The sequence below is a fragment of the Aquarana catesbeiana genome, linkage group LG03, assembly GCF_042186555.1.
Source record: "Aquarana catesbeiana isolate 2022-GZ linkage group LG03, ASM4218655v1, whole genome shotgun sequence".
NCBI classification, from domain to species: Eukaryota; Metazoa; Chordata; class Amphibia; order Anura; family Ranidae; genus Aquarana; species Aquarana catesbeiana.
The window spans coordinates 258,029,403-258,046,029 of NC_133326.1; the positions used below are offsets into that span (position 1 = coordinate 258,029,403).

At 40.4% G+C, this 16,627-nt stretch overlaps 1 protein-coding gene across 1 annotated transcript in view; it reads right to left on the reverse strand.

Moving 5' to 3' along the window:
* The window catches only part of NAV3 (neuron navigator 3), a gene marked incomplete in the record, with an annotated part of 918,952 nt that overhangs the window by 170,395 nt on the left and 731,930 nt on the right, over window positions 1–16,627 (reverse strand). Inside the window, 1 exon segment of the mRNA XM_073620003.1 lies at window positions 603–653. Coding sequence (XP_073476104.1) covers window positions 603–653 — 51 coding nt within the window.

Consider the following 16,627-nt stretch of genomic DNA (forward strand, 5'->3'; position numbering starts at 1 on the left):
GTAGAATAATCTTGGACTAATAGAGTTAAGGTTAGGCACATTCGACCACAGGTTTGATGGACACAGATTGTTATTGTCAGCATAATGTCGAATCTCCTATCTATATCGAACTGTTGTAGCAACGAAAACAAAAATAAAGCATTTGTTTATGGCGGATCTGTCGTTTTTTGGATTCTGCACTTTTGTTATTGTTTGTTAAAACGATAACGAAAATACCTGAAATTCGGACGAAAATGCATTGGGACGAAAACGAATGCACATGTCTATTGTGCAAATAAAATATACATTTGTTGGCAGGAACATAGCTTTAGCCATAATAATCCACTAGGCTTGATGGTCAGCATTACAGGTTTTCTTTTCACTGTTCCAGTCAGACAGCTGAAAGTGGAATAGGAGTACAACGTTTTTAAGAGTGAATAGGTTATAAAAACCTGCAAAGCTGAGCAATCCAACCTATGGACATTTCACATGAGTTCATCATGTTGTAGGCTGTATTGTATCACTATTTAAATAAGTGATCTCAAAGACCACAAATAACTCCAGATTAAGTGACTTTAAATATAAAAAGTATTGGAAAGTGGCACAAAGAGTAAAACATGTACCTTTCCTGCTCTTCACAAGTACTCCGACAGCCCCTATAACCCATGCAGGCTCTGAAATGGAAATAAGAGCAGTAAAGGTATGTGCAACCAAGTAGTGTGTGTCTTCTGCTTCCACTGCACAATATTTTGAAATAGTAGATTTTTAAATGGTGATTTACTTTCAATATGGCAGAATAAATGTCTTAACAGAGCTAAAATGTACTTTTAATATAGTAGCCAAAATGTAATTACAGCACAAAAATAAAAGTTTAGATGAATTCAGATATAGTCAGACAAATAAATGTGGTTGTTATGGGTTACTGCACACCAATGACTGCAGGATCATGTGATTAATACAAGGTGAATATTTCCTGGAGCCACACAATCTGCGTTCTGAGTTCAAAAAATAACAAAAACTTTAAGCGTTATTAAAGACATTTTTTTAAATTAACATAACAAATATGTTATACTCACCTGTTTTGTGCAATAGTATTGCAAACAGCAGCCCTGAACCTCCTCTTCTGGGGTCCCCCTGCCGGCGCTCTCCGCTCCTCTTCTGTGTCTGCCCCCATCGCAAGCAAGCACTTGCTATGGGGGCAGACATGCAAGCCAGGCTCTGTGTGTCCCTAGAGGAGGAGGGGGGGACTGAGCTGATACTGGAAAGTTTTGTTTATCTTAATGCATGCATAGCATGCATTATGGTAAAAAAAAAAAACACTAATGGGGCGTACACACGGTCGGACTTTTCGTCTACAAAAGTCCGACAGCCTGTCCGACAGACTTCCGGCGGACTTTCGGCGGACTTGCAGCAGACTTTCTAACGAACGGACTTGCCTACACACGACCACACAAAAGTCCGACGGATTCGTACGTGATGACGTACACCGGACTAAAATAAGGAAGTTCATAGCCAGTAGCCAATAGCTGCCCTAGCGTGGGTTTTTGTCCGTCGGACTAGCACACAGACGAGCGGATTTCGGGGTCCGTCGTAGTTACGACGTAAAGATTTGAAGCATGTTTCAAATATAAAGTCCGTCGGATTTGAGGCTGAAAAAGTCTGCTGAAAGTCCGGAGAAGCCCACACACGATCGGATTACCAGCCAGCTTTAGTCCGTCAGCGTCCGTTGGACTTTTGTAGACGAAAAGTCCGACCGTGTGTACGCCCCATTAGCCTTTAGAACCATTTTAATGTGAAATAAGGTACTGAAATAAATACATGCATGTTGTTAAATAAAAACCAACACTGATAAGTATGAAAGTCAATAATATTAAAATAAAAAATCACAGAACTACAAATAATTATTATATCATGAGATCTCGGGCCTCTAATAGTTATAATATGAAGCCTATAAATTACATTACTGATTAAATTACATTTTCTTAGCTGAGAGGGTAAGTTACTTAATGAGCTTATTTTATGCTTCATTACAACTTGCTATACAACTTAAAAAAATCGCTGAACAGTAGCAGGTATTCGAAGTTGAAAAGATAGGACACATTCAAGAAGAATCAAGGGCAATATGACATTAAGAGGGGACTGTGATGTGGAGGGGGGCTGTGATGTGATGAGAGGACCTCTGTCCTGAAGGATGGCTTCTAATGCTATGTTAATTTCATTCAAGTGGTGATGTGCATCATTCCAGGATTAGGTTTGCCATTGATAAACGACAATTATATTTTAGACTAGGGTGCCTCAAGATTCTGTATACCTATTAAAGGTGTCAGTGTAGGCAGGTGCAGTTAGACCTCCCACCTTTAGGCAGCCTAATACCATAATTGCACTGGAAGGGGAGTCTCATAATGGAATTGGTCCCTTAGAGTTTCCGTACAGTACCTTGAGGGGGAAAGGTAGTCTGATTGGACACAGAATTCTCAAGAGAGTTTAGCTGCCATTTTGGATGAGGGAACCTTTTAAATAAGGGACCCCAAGTAAGTTTTATTGCTTCTAGTGAGTGAGTGGTAGGGAGATGAGGGACAGTGTATAGCAGGGATTTCCAAACTACGACTCTCCAGCTGTTGTGGAACTACACATCCCACAAGGCATTGTAAAACTCTGACATCAGAGACATGAATAGGCATTAGGGTTGTCCTGATACCACTTTTTTTAAGATCGAGTACAAGTACCAATACTTTTTTTCAAGTATCTGCCGATACCGATTACTGAAACTTTTTTTAATGTCATGTGACCATGGCACTAATATGCAGCACTGATGACGTGTGAACAATGTTTTCTTTTTTGGGGGGGGGGGGGGAGTGGACTGTGTCAGTGTGTGTTTTTTTTTTAATTATTATTATTTTTACAATTTAACCTTTTAAATATTTATTACAATTCTTTATTATTTTTTATCTTCCTTGTTGAGGGGTTTTGGTGAGATATCAGGGGTCTTGACCCCTGACATCTCCCCTTTGAGACAGGGAGAGGGGCTGAGGACACAGATTCCCCAGTCCCTTTCTCTGTAGCCTCAGCTGTACTGGATATGAATGGACAGGAGACAGAGGCTCCTGTTCATTCATAAATTGAAGTATTGTAACACAGTTTACGATTTTCAGTCATAAATGGACAGAGTCAGTGATCACTGACTCTGTTCATTCAGAAAAGGAAAGAGCCGGTAAATGACAGATTTACTGGCTCCTTCCTCCGCTTTCCATCCTGAAAGTTCCAGGACAGTGGGGGGACAGGAGAACGGAGGGGGGACAGGAGAACTGAGGGGGGAGCCAAGCACGGTGAGGGGACAGGAAAACGGAGGGGGGAGCAGAGCATGAAGGGGGAAGCCGAGCACAGAGGGGGGACAGGAGAATGGAGGGGGACAGGAGAATGGAGGGGAAACAGGAGAACGGTGGGGGGACAGGAGAACAGGGGGGGGACAGGAGAATGGAGGGGGGAGCCGAGCACGGAGGGGGACAGAAAAACGGGGGGGAGCAGAGCACGGGGAGGTGGAGGGGCACGGAGGAGGACACAGAGGGGGACTGGAGGAGGCTGCGGGGACATTCAGGGATGGTCGGTGCGGAAGTGGGGAGAGTTACAAGCACCAATCCCTCAGTATAGATTTCAATATAGTAGCTGAAAGCCGCAGGGGAGGGGGTGAGAGGAAGAGAAAGGCTTGTGAATGAGGTTGAGCTTTACTGACTTCCATCATCCAATCACGTGTAAGCAAAAATGCAGGTTTTTTTTATTTTCCTTGCTCATTAGTAGGCATGCTTTGCAAAATGAAACTTCTCTATATTCACTAAGCTCTTGGGAAAATTTAACATGAAAACACAGCTCTGAATTTCTATGCACATGGTGTAAGCTCTGCCCACTTTATTTCACTTTATCGCACTTATCAAGCATATAACAAAACACTTTCATTGCTACATTTAGCAAATTGAAAGGGAACAAATAAGAGAAGTTCATTGTTAGAGTTTAAGGTGAAACTCCACTTTTGAGGGGAAAAAAATAGCAAATTAGTTGCGTGTATAATTGCGATTCAAGCCATATGATATTTTATGTTATTTAAAAATGCATTTCCTTTTCAAACTGCAGCGCTGTCATTTTCTTTAAAATTCAATGCAATATGGCAACCTTGGAGTTGTTGTACAGAATGCTTCCAGAAATGTCATTTCCTGCTTGTGGGATTGGCTCACTGGTTTTCCCAGAAGTCTGCACTAAATTACAGATCAGATTTTGAGCATCCTCTAAAGCAAAAATATTCTTTTGGTAAAATGCTCCCAAAGGGTTAATCACTTCCACAGAGATTCAGAAACTGCAGCTTTCCTCATAGCACTGTAAGTGCATCAGCTGATCAATAATAAAAAAGTCACCCACATTCAGAATCAGTATCCAAAAGACAAAGAAGAACAACCAACTTTTTCTTCAGAGAAGAAACAAGTAAGAATCTGCAAGTTTGTTAAAATCCTTGCACATACATATACAGTGATCACCCAGAGGGGACTGCTTTTTCCACAACAAAAATGGAATTACTCTTTAGCACTTCTGTGTGAAATGCATTAACGCCACATGCGATACTTGGTAAATATTGTTGCTTAATAGATAATAGGAACTCCTGATTCCCAACATACAACTGTATGGACTATTTTCTATCAGTGACCAATAAATCAAGGGATTGACCCTGACCTCCAATGTAAATGGGCCTTTATTAGTGGGAATTTTCCAGTGACCAGCAAAGTAAAGGCGCATTTAGTATGGGGTTATGTATTTTCCATTAACTACCAATATACAGGGACTTTATCATGGGTCCACAGAGAACCATTAGATAAAAAATTGGGGATTTTAAAAAACAGCAAAACTTTACAACAATACCTCAATACGTGCTCCCTGAAATCACACCAGGGACATGCGGTGAGGTCAGTGACTGGTGAGGCACTGGCTAGTATCAGAGCCAGATACATAGAGGTTACATATGCCATGATTGTTAGAGCGATAGCAATAATTCTAGCACTAGACCTCCTCTGTAACTCTAAACATGTAACCTGTAAAAAATTTTAAAGCGTCACCTATGGAGATTTATAAGTACTGAAGTTTGCCACCATTCCACAAGTGTGCGCTATTTTAATTTGTGACATGTTAGGTATCTATTTACTCAGTGTAACATCTTCTTTCACGTTATCCCAAAAAATCGGGCTAACATGGGTGGGTTTTTTTTGCTTATTCATAAAACAGTTTTTTCCCCCAAAAAAAAGTGTTAAAAAAAATTGCTGCGCAAATACCGTGTTACATAAAAAGTTGCAACAACCACCATTTTATTCCCTAGGGTGTCTGATAAAACAATATAAATAATGTTTGGGGGTTGTGAGTAATTTTTTAGCAAAAAAATGATGATTTTTACATGTATGAGAGAAGTGTCAGAATTGGCCTGGGTGGCAAGGGGTTAATTACCATAAGTAAGTAATATACAAATAATTATTATAAATTGTTTTTAAGGTAATTTACTATATTTTCAAAATCTGTACTTAAGCAGGGGGCTTAACAAACAAATTACTGAAGTTTGAAGTTATAACTTCCAACCAGTAATTTCACAGTAAATAGATAAATAATAAATTATTATGTTATAACATATAGCATATAAATATATGATTTATCTTGAATATAACAGTACCTTTTCAACAGAATCAGTTTCTCCCTCTTAACTGTGTAAGAAAAACATGGGATTGTGGGTAAATCTTATACCCATAAACACATGTTTTTTCCTTGTAGTTAAGAGGGCTGGGCTGGAAGGGAGCATTTGTCTTATAGACACCTGCCCCTTCTATGACACTGCAGTGAGAGGCATGCCTCCACTGCAGCATTTTTATTGGACAGCTGAGACCAATGGTACTTTACCATCGGTCCAAGACTCCAAGCTGTTCATTGAGCTCAGCGCCCCTGACAAGAAGTGAGGAGAGGCACTGTGAGCTCAACCTCTCTGTGTGCTGCAAACAGAGTGTGTCAGCTTGTATTTAAAGTGGTCATTCTGTATTTAGCTTCTGACAGGTTGCACAAGGAGCCCTATATCTCTGGAACCATAGGTCGTAGGAGCCCCAAATTTCTACCAGTGGTGGGGTAGGAATTTTGCTATATACCCCCCAATTCGCTGAGTATGACCCTTGAAGCATGATTTCTAATTTAATTTATTTATTTTTTTTATAATGTTCATGGCAGTCCCTTGACTGCATGTCCCTAAATCACACTGTAGTTTTTCTTTAACCACTTCCCGTCCGGCCCATAGCAGATGACGGCCGGGCGGTGGTTCAGTTATCCTGTCTGGGCGTCCGTGGGGGGCGCATCGCGGCGATCGGTGGATCGGTGTGTCAGTCTGACACACCGCTACACCGATCTTGGTAAAGAGCCTCTGGCGGAGGCTCTCCTGGCAGGGGAGGTCTGTGCTGATTGTTTATCAGCGCAGCCCCCCCTCAGATCACCACACTGGACCACCAGGGATCGCCACTAGGACCACCAGGGAAGGGGCAACATGTGGATGGCCAGGTATGTACCCCATGGCCATCCACATGTGCCCAGTGTGCCCAGACAGTGCCCAATCTGTGCCAATCAGTGCCCACAAATGGGCACTGGTTGGCACCGTTATGTTGCAGTGATGCCCAGCAATGCCACCCTTGGGGGCATCAGTGCAAACAATCAGTGTCATCAGTGCCACCTGTCAGTGCCCATCCATGCCCATCAGTGCCCACCTATCAGTGCCCATCTGTGCCCATCTGTGTCAACTATCAGTGCCACCCATAAGTACCCATCAATGCCACCTATGAGTGCCCATCAATGCCACCTACGAGTGCCCATCAGTGCCGCCTATGAGTGCCCATCGGTGCCACCTATGAGTGCCCATCAGTGCTGCATACCAGTGCCACCTATCAGTGCCCATCAGTGCCACCTATCAGTGCCCATCATCAGTGCCCGTCAGTGCCACCTCATCAGTGCCACCTCATTGGTGCCACCTCATCGGTGCCCATCAGTGCCGCCGTATCAGTGCCCGTCAGTACAGCCATATCAATGCCCATCACTGAAGAAGAAAATGTACTTATTTACAAAAATTTTTAACATAAACAAAGAAAAACTTGTTTTTTTTTTAAATTTTCGGTCTTTCTTTATTTGTTGCGCAAAAAATAAAAATCGCAGAGGTGATCAAATACCACCAAAAGAAAGCTCTATTTGTGGGAACAAAATGATAAAAAATTTGTTTGGGTACAATGTTGCATAACCGCGCAATTGTCATTCAAATTGCAACAGTGCTGAAAGCTGAAAATTGGCTTGGGCGGGAAGGTGTCTAAGTGCCTGGTATTGAAGTGGTTAAAGCTGAACTTCACCCTAAAGGGGAAGTTCTGCTTTAAAGAATCCTCCCCTTTCTCTAAAAATATTGGGGGGGGGGGTGCTGGTACCTAGTTTTGGCAGGTACCTGCTCCCACTTATGTTGGAATTGCCTAGGTGATTCCACCAGAAGATATCCCCCCTACCCTCCTTGTCCACAACCTCTAGGGACACATCACAGGTCCGAAGAGGCCATGGGACCATTCACAAAGTGCATGCAAAGTGGGAAGCCGGCTGTAAGGCCCCAAGGAGTCACAGCCAACTTTCCATACTAGACATGCCAGTTCTGGGGACCTAAGTCTGACGAAGAACCGACTCAGGTGAGGATGTCACTGGATACCCATACAGTTAGCTGCTACTCAGCATTTGCAGCAGCTGACTTTTATTTTTTTCTACAGACTAAAGTTCTTTAATGGCAAACAAAAATGTAATTTGGTTGAAAAACAATTTATAATGATGCCATTACTCGAGGCTGTTGCATTTTATAATAGGAATAGATTATCAAACAATATTTTATAGCGCTCCTCAATAATTTGCATTCTTCTATCTCAAGTATTACAACATATTTAAATTAATTAGACCGGAAAATAATGTGTAACTTCTATCTTTTCACTATACTCCCTGAACCAAAAAAGTATCTAAATGAACAGCAGCTGTTTTTCAGATTAATCTGGTCCCCAAAATAAAAGCTCATATAAAACTGCTCGACTGTAATATTCAATTGTTCTGACTGCTGTGCCCTCAGTATGTTACATTCTAAGATAACTCTGTGCTTTAGCCAGAATCAGTAAAGAGAAAAAAACATAACTGAGACTGAGAGTTCACCCTCTGATTGTGTCGCTGTCAGTTTATTCGGCGTCCCTTTTTACAATTCCTAGTATAACATGTCTTAGAAATCGAATACATGTGTCATTATGAACCATATTGAATAAACAGTACATTTGAAGCAATAACAAAAAATAATTCTTCTTTCAATAAACTTGGAGATCATTACATCACAAAGCCACAACTGTTCATGTCAGGGCAAAATTGCTCACTCATAAGAACTGACACCTAGAAATGATGAAACTAATAAGATACATCATGCCTTGTCTGCCCTATGTTAGATTAAAAAAAAAAAAAACACCGAACAAGAGGAATAATATGAGACCTTTATGCAGCATTATGTGAATCAGAAAAGTACAATATAGCAAAATCATTTTTGAGTTATGACAAGTGACAACACACCATAGGAGACCAGGATAAATAAGAATACATCTTATTATAACTTCTAGTACTTATAAGGGGTTATTTACGAAAGGCAAATCCATTTTGCACTACAAGTGCAAAGTGCACTTGAAATTGCACTGAAAGTGCACTTGGAAGTGCAGTCGCTGTAGATCCGAAGGGGACATGCAAGGAAAATTTAAAAAAAAAACATTTTAGCTTGCGCATAATTGGATAATAAAATCAGCAGAGCTTCCCCTCAGATTTACAGTGACTGCACTTCCAAGTGCACTTTCAGTGCAATTTCGAGTGCACTTTGCACTTGTAGTGCAAAGTGGATTTGCCTTTCGTAAATAACCCTCATAGTTTTGTGTCACTGATCTAATTTAAAGCAGTATCAAACTTGAAAAACAACATGTTATATGTTGCAGCCTACCAATCCTTAAATGCGGCATCTGCTTTTTTTTTTTTTTTTTTTTTTTTTAACCTTTAGTCTCACCTGGTGATCCAAACAGTAACACACCTTCTGTCTAAGCTTCATGTACACTGGCATACATTTACAGTGGCCGCGGGAAAATGCAAAATTTTGCATTTTCCCGTGGCCGGTGGTCAAAACGTTCCTCCACGTTCAGGAGAGGGAGGTTGAAGCTCACCTATATGCGGCAGCTCCTAAACTCTACTCAAAGCCTATATGTACATTGACACATGGGGGTTATTTACAAAAGGCAAATCCACTTTGCACTACAAGTGCAAATTACAAGTGCAAAGTGCACTTGAAATTGCAGTGAAAGTGCACTTGGAAGTGCAGTCGCTGTAAATCTGAGGGGTAGATCTGAAATGAGGAGAAGCTCTGCTGATTTTATTATCCAATCATGTGCAAGCTAAAATGCTGTTTTTTTATTTACCTTGCATGTCCTCCTCGGATCTACAGCGACTGAACTTCAAAGTGCACTTTCAGTGAAATTTCAAGTGCACTTTGCACTTGTAGTTTGCACTTGTAGTGCAAAGTGGAGTTGCCTTTAGTAAATAACCCCCATAGGCTTTTATGGAGTACTTTGGCAAAAAAAAATGCCAAAAGCTTCTAATCTCAAGTATAGGAGCTGCCAGTGTAGGCTAGTGTACATGAAGCCTTAGGGTGTCTCCACTATAGATGGAGGAGCAATGGAGAGTGAGACACCTTTGGACATCAGCATTGTCAATCTGGGGAGAGGGTGGTGTTAGATGAACTAGCTAGCAGATTTGATGGACTTGACTAAAAAATGAAAGCCAAACTCCAACTATTGCATTTTAGGCAATTACAGCAACAATTTTCTTTTCACTTTGTGATAAAGATTGTACATAAGTAATTAAAAGCTGACCTTTGGATGCACCCCTGCCAGTGGTAAATGGTAGTCTCAATCCTCTAACTGCCACTTTTGCTGGACATCTTGGTCTGTTAAAGGAAGTTGATCAATAACATACTTATTGGCTTTATTTTCACCAAGTGAAAATAAAGGGAAATGCCTAAAACAGCCACCACATCTAAGAATTGTTAAAGTGTATGTAAACCCGATTCATGAAATTTGAGCTTGGCACATATATCTGCAGTGTTTTCTTATCTTGTCTTAGGACTCCAGGCCAATCGGTCTCAGGACCCACTTCCTGTTCGGGCCGGGAGGAGAAGCAAAGGCCCCGGCTCTTACCTCAGCAAGCTGGAGAGAGGAACAGCATAGGCCTTCTAAGGTAAGGCCACTGATCACCACCATCCATCTCCCGCAAAGGGGGGGTGGGGGGTTTGGCCACTGATTGCTGCCATCTGTCTACCGTGGTGGGAGGCCACTGATCGCCGATGTCCGTTTCCTTCGTGGGTGCGTGGGGGGGTCCACTGATCGCCGCTGTCTGTCTCCCATGTGGGAGGTGGCAATAGTGTGAGGGGGGCAGGTTTGTTTATAGCCCCCCCAAAAAAATATTGAGCACCAGCCGTCACTGAATACATGTATGGTAAACTTAACCTGGAGAGTACATTGCATCACTAAATAACCTTGTATTTCACTATAAAATCAACAGGTAATTGAGATATTTTGCTACCAGTAGCCAGACTCTATCCTGCTTTAATTTAACTAGGTTTCAGTTTAGTGGACTGTGGTACAAAAATATCTTAATTTCAGTACTGGAATCTGGACTTCTTGACAAATCATAGACATAAACCAGATGTAGGATTACATACTGATACCTATGTTTTTTCCTACCATGGAAATAGATACTTAATTTGATAAGCCATTACTAGAATATCTGCACACGCTTACTAAGAGGGTGTCACAATGTAAATAATACAAGAATAAGATAAGCAATATATATTTCCTTCAGATTATATGCCAAATATGTCAATGGATTTTGACACACAGCCTGCAGGCTTGCCATATTGGAGTTCACAATGAGTCCAAGACTTAAAGAACACACACTTTCACAAAATCTGCACCATATGTATATCTAACCCATGACAAGTGTTTAAGACTCATGTCAATATAATATAATACAACACAACAAAGCAAGAGTAACATTCCATACACAAACATTTTTAATTAAATACGTTTTGAACTACATTCATTCATTCTAGATGAATTCTGCACTGTCACTTTTTCGGTTTCAGGAAAACCAAACAAATATAGATAAAACATAATGTTAATAAATATTTATCTGGCTCCTACAGTGTAGATATGTAATAGTAAATGCAAACTATTTGTAACTGTCTAACACACATGTTTCACAGTTTGGTACACAGCGGAAACTGCAATCATCTATTTAGAAATTGATGAATGCCTTTTGTTCAGCTGTTCTGTAAAGATATAAGGTACCCACATGTTACTATAATAACTGTATATAACTGTAGACACTCTGCTTTGTCAATTCAGGTCTTGGTGAATTATATACTCATATACTGTTATGTGAAGACTAAACATAAAGCTAGTTAAACATATGGGGATATCAATTGCAAAACATACTGTGCAGAATTAATACAAATATGCACAACCCTAGTCCTGGTGGTATACATCTGCTGTCTCTAAACACTACACAGTCAAAAGCATGTGGTCTAAATGAGTCTGTTTATAGTATGATTGTCTTTTAAAAAATCATCTTTCTTTTACAATGTCTGCGTAATCCTCCACCCCCTAATGCCGCGTACACACGATTGCACATTCCGACAACAAAATCCATGTTTTTTTTCCGACGGATGTTGGCGCAAACTCGTCTTGCATACACACGGTCACACAAATTTGGTCGGAATTTGCGAACGTCAAGAACGCGTTGACATACAACGCGTACAACAAGCAGAGAGAACTGAAGTTCAATAGCCAGTGCTGCTCTTCTGCTTGATTCCGAGCATGCGTGGCACTTTGTGCTTTGGAATTGTGTACACATGATCGGAATTTATGCGAACGGATTTTGTTGTCGGAAAATTTGAGAACCAGATCTCAAATTTTGTGCGACGGAAATTCCGATGGAAGATGTCCGATGGAGCCTACACACAGTTGGAATTTCCAACAAAAGGCTCCCATGGAACATTTTCCTACTGTACTGTACAGAGGCACAGACAAACACAGAAAGATTACTTCAGAATAACAAAAGGTATAAGGCGGCCGGCGACTCAGGTGGTTCAAAGCCGAGGCCAGGCGACATACCAAGGCATATCCTCATCCCGCGTATACTGGCGTAGCGAACTGAGAAACCACTTTACTTTCTGGAATCCATTTTGGCTCTGCTTCGGTGGATAAAGAGGGGACGTCCCAGCCCTGTAGAGGCTCTACCCTTGCCTCCAACACTTCACTACTTTGCCCAGGGTGGCATCAAGCTCCATTGATTCTATGCTTATGGCAGTAGAATCCAACCTCTCTGGTAAGCATATTCCATCTATTCGCTAAAGTTGATGATATACAAGTTGACGGTTGGGAAGCAGACAGGATCGATACACAGATTATTTATCCTCACTGCGGACTGTTGTCCTTTTTGGATTATATATTCCCTTTTTTCTTGGGACATTACGTCTACTTGCACTTTGAACTTTATATTCACTATTAATACATGTGTGTTTTAGCGCTACAATTTATTTTATATTCGTTACCTAAGTTGTATGTTAACACTGTATTGAATCCATTGTTTTCAAGAATATACACATCTCGCATCCTGCCATTCTTGGAAAGACCACAACCCATCTACAGATACCCACAGTTGTGGCAGCCAAAGAACATAGCAGCATGTAGACAACAATCTCATCTATAATTACCTGCAGGCATCTCTGACTACTTCTTGTAAGTGAAGCAATCCAACGGCTTAGAACATTTTGTCCAAATTGTATTATTATCCTTAGTATAAGCTGGTGTATGTTCTACAGATGTCTGCTATATCGCTCTATTTAGGTATATACACACGAACCACACCAAACATTAATGTTTACGCACATGTGTGCCTGGCTGCTCCAGGTACAAAAGGGGGTCAGATTATACCTGCATGGCAGCCTACCCTCTTATGGTAAATTGGCACTTTACTTTTTACTAAGTTATGTGTAATTCTCTGTTGCCACTACATATGCAGATCCACTGAGGGAGTAGAATGAATGCTTTGTCTGGAATGTACCTTTTAAGTGTATGTAAACCCAAAAAAATATTTTATCTTTCTTCTTGTTTGGCCTGTTAGGTATGCCTTTAAAAGTGTTTATATATCTCATAAGGCAACAATATATATACACACACTATATTACCAAAAGTTTTGCCTTTACACACACATGAACTTTAATGGCATCCCAGTCTTAGTCCAAAGGGTTCGATATTGAATTGGCCCACCCTTTGTAGCTATAACAGCTTCAGCTCCTCTGGGAAGGCTGTCCACAAGGTTTAGGAGTGTCTATGGGAATGTTTGACCATTCTTCCAGAGGCGCATTTGTGAAGTCAGGCACTGCTGTTGGACAAGAAGGCCTGGCTCGCAGTCTCCGCTCTAATTCATCCCAAAGGTATTCTATCAGGTTGAGGCCACTCAAGTTCCTCCACCCCAAACTTACTCATCCTTGTCTTCATGGACCTTGCTTTGTGCACTGGTGCACAGTCATGTTGGAACAGGAAGGGGACATTACCAAACTTTTCCCACAAAGTTGGGAGCATGAAATTGTCCAAAATGTCTTGGGATGCTGACGCCTTAAGAGTTCCCTTCACTGGAACTAAGGGGCCAAGCCCAACCCCTGAAAAACAACCCCACATCGGAATCCCCCCTCCACCAAATAATTTGAACAAGTGCACAATGCAAGGTCCATAAAGACATGGATGAGCGAGTTTAGGGTGGAGGAACTTGACTGTCCCGCACATCCAACATCAGTGCCTGACCTCACAAATGCACTTCTGCAAGAATGGTCAAACATTCCCATAGACACACTCCTAAACCTTGTGGACAGCCTTCCAAGAACAGTCAAAGCTGTTATAGTTGCAAAGGGTAGGCCAACTCAATATTGAACCCTATGGATTAAGACTGGGATGCCATTAAAGTTCAAGTGCGTGTAAAGGCAGGTGTCCCAATACTTTTGGTAAAATAGTGTGTGTGTGTGTGTGTATGTTCAATAATTATAAAACTACTTGTTGATCCTTCCAGAAATCCAGTGCTGCCCTGTGTCCATTGCACTCTCTAATGTTAAGACTACAGGATCCTACTCCCCCTGAGTTATGGCAGAGAGGTGTACTGTAATCCCATATGCATTTCTCTCTGACAGTGTCCACACCATCCAGTACAGTGAGTGTGCGCTGTCATTCTAGGACAGCAGATATTTTATGGGCAGGATCACCACGTGAAAATAATAGTAAAAAAAATCCTGAAAAAAAAAACCCCAGATGCAGCCACCACATCCTGGTAAGTGTTTGTTCCTTGGGTTTGAATACAAAGTAAAACAAGTAAAACTAAGGGTGTAAATGGACACACCACTCTAAAAAGAGCTGAACAGTGCATGTCACAGCAGGGGGCAAAGCCAATATATCTTGATTTCCTAAAGTCAAGTACTTTGAAATACAGTATTTTCTTTACACACTTAATAACTGTTTTAGAAATTATGTGTAAAATCTTATAATGTAAAAATGTTTCTGGCCCTTGGTGATAAAACATTAAGAACTTATCATAAGCCCTAAATACTCCTACCTCCCATCATCACCACCTCCCCATGACCCCTTGTTTACTTTTCTTCCTAAATGTTTCTTTCAAGTTGGCAGATCCAACACAAGGATTGACTTTCAAACATATCCCCACCACACACATTGTATGTAACCTAGTCATATAAGATATATTCACAAATAACAAACCGTTAAAACTTTGGACATGACATCAAACATAAACGCTCATTTGTGGGAACAGACCCAGATACAGATGATCATTAGATTGGATTCTTGAGAAATCCTTTATTGTGGTCTGGCTCGCTCAATGTTTGCATTTAGGTTAAAACACAGGGAACACAGACAATCATTCTAATGACTGTGGGAATGAGTGTAAAGATGGTTAGTAACATAAATCTTGCTTGTGGCACACTTATTTTGATGGGGGCACCATCACAGGAGATCTGTCAGGCTATAATGCCAGTTTTTCTGAAGGAAAGAAAAATATATAAATCCTTAAGTGTCGTATAGGATAAACCTTATTTTAAGGATCTAATCTCAAACTAAAATCTCACTTACTGTAGAAAGCACAGGAAAATGAGCATTTTCAAAGCTACTGGTTACATGATAAATATATTCTTGAAACTGTATCATATTTAACACAGATTGCTCAAATTAACTTTGTTCTGCTATCCAAAGGAAACTTTTCTAACCACAATATAAGGAAGTGATACACTGCCATTCAAGTCATAACAAAGCACCTAATCTAACGTACAATCCATCAACAAAATGAGGACCTAGGAAACAGAGATGGAATTTCTCAACTACAGTGTCTCAGTATTATGAGATAATACACATTTTGGGCTATAAAAAATAAAATGTTTATTGAACAAAGTATATATGTTAAATATTTCATGAATGCACAGACTTTTTACCACTTTCCTGACACAAAGCCATAAGCAGCATCTACCATCCAAAATGCCTGGTATATACTGTATATATATATATCCATCAAGAGAGGCTTTATTGTAAAATGTACTGGGATAACTGTGCCAACTAAAATAACTTTTAAGACCAAGGAATAGGTTGGAAGGCCAACTGCACCCAATAGTTATATTTTAAGTTGGGGTAGAAATTGGCAGGCTAATTCATCCATTAGTTTTTAATATCTTTTGGACTACAAGATTTATCTGGAATAGTCTTCACAACCTTCCATAAGGTCTTTGCCCCTTCCATAAGACCAGGGCCATTTAAAGTGTCACTTTCTTGTTGCTAAATTCCCCAATTTTCTGTTTATTCTTCGATATAAAGAATACACTAGGGAGCATGATTATCATTATGCTATCATTGTAATGCCTGCAATAGATGGGCTGAAAAGTAAGAAGCTAGGTATGCCTACTAAAATATATACTTTTAGACATATTGAACAAAACTTCTGCAGTCAGATCGATAAGTGAACAAATAAACTTGGGCTACTGGTGGTCGTGAGTTCATGAACTTCATCTCTACTATCTGCATTCCCTTATTTAACAAGCTTTATGATATTACAGTATACACAAAGCTCATAAAGTAAGCTGGCTTCTGTGTAGGGTGATGTAAAGGTTGATGTAATGACTCATATACAGTTGTCAAAGTTGCACACAGCAAAACAATGAGAATAAAATGTCATCTAGTTTGTAAATCAGGACTGGTATCTTTCCTAACCAGATCTTGTATGTTTTAAAAACCTAGCCATTGCATGTAATTTCTTATACACATTATTCATTTCTGTAATGGAGCAATTGAAAACATCTAAGTGACACCGAACACATCACTAGATAGAATTTCAATTTTCAGAGAATTGCTAACCGCAACTGAGCCAGACATCTATTGCAAAAAGAAGCCTGAAAACAAGAATGTCACAACTGATATGTGCGGCATAATGTTTGATGCAGATATCAGAA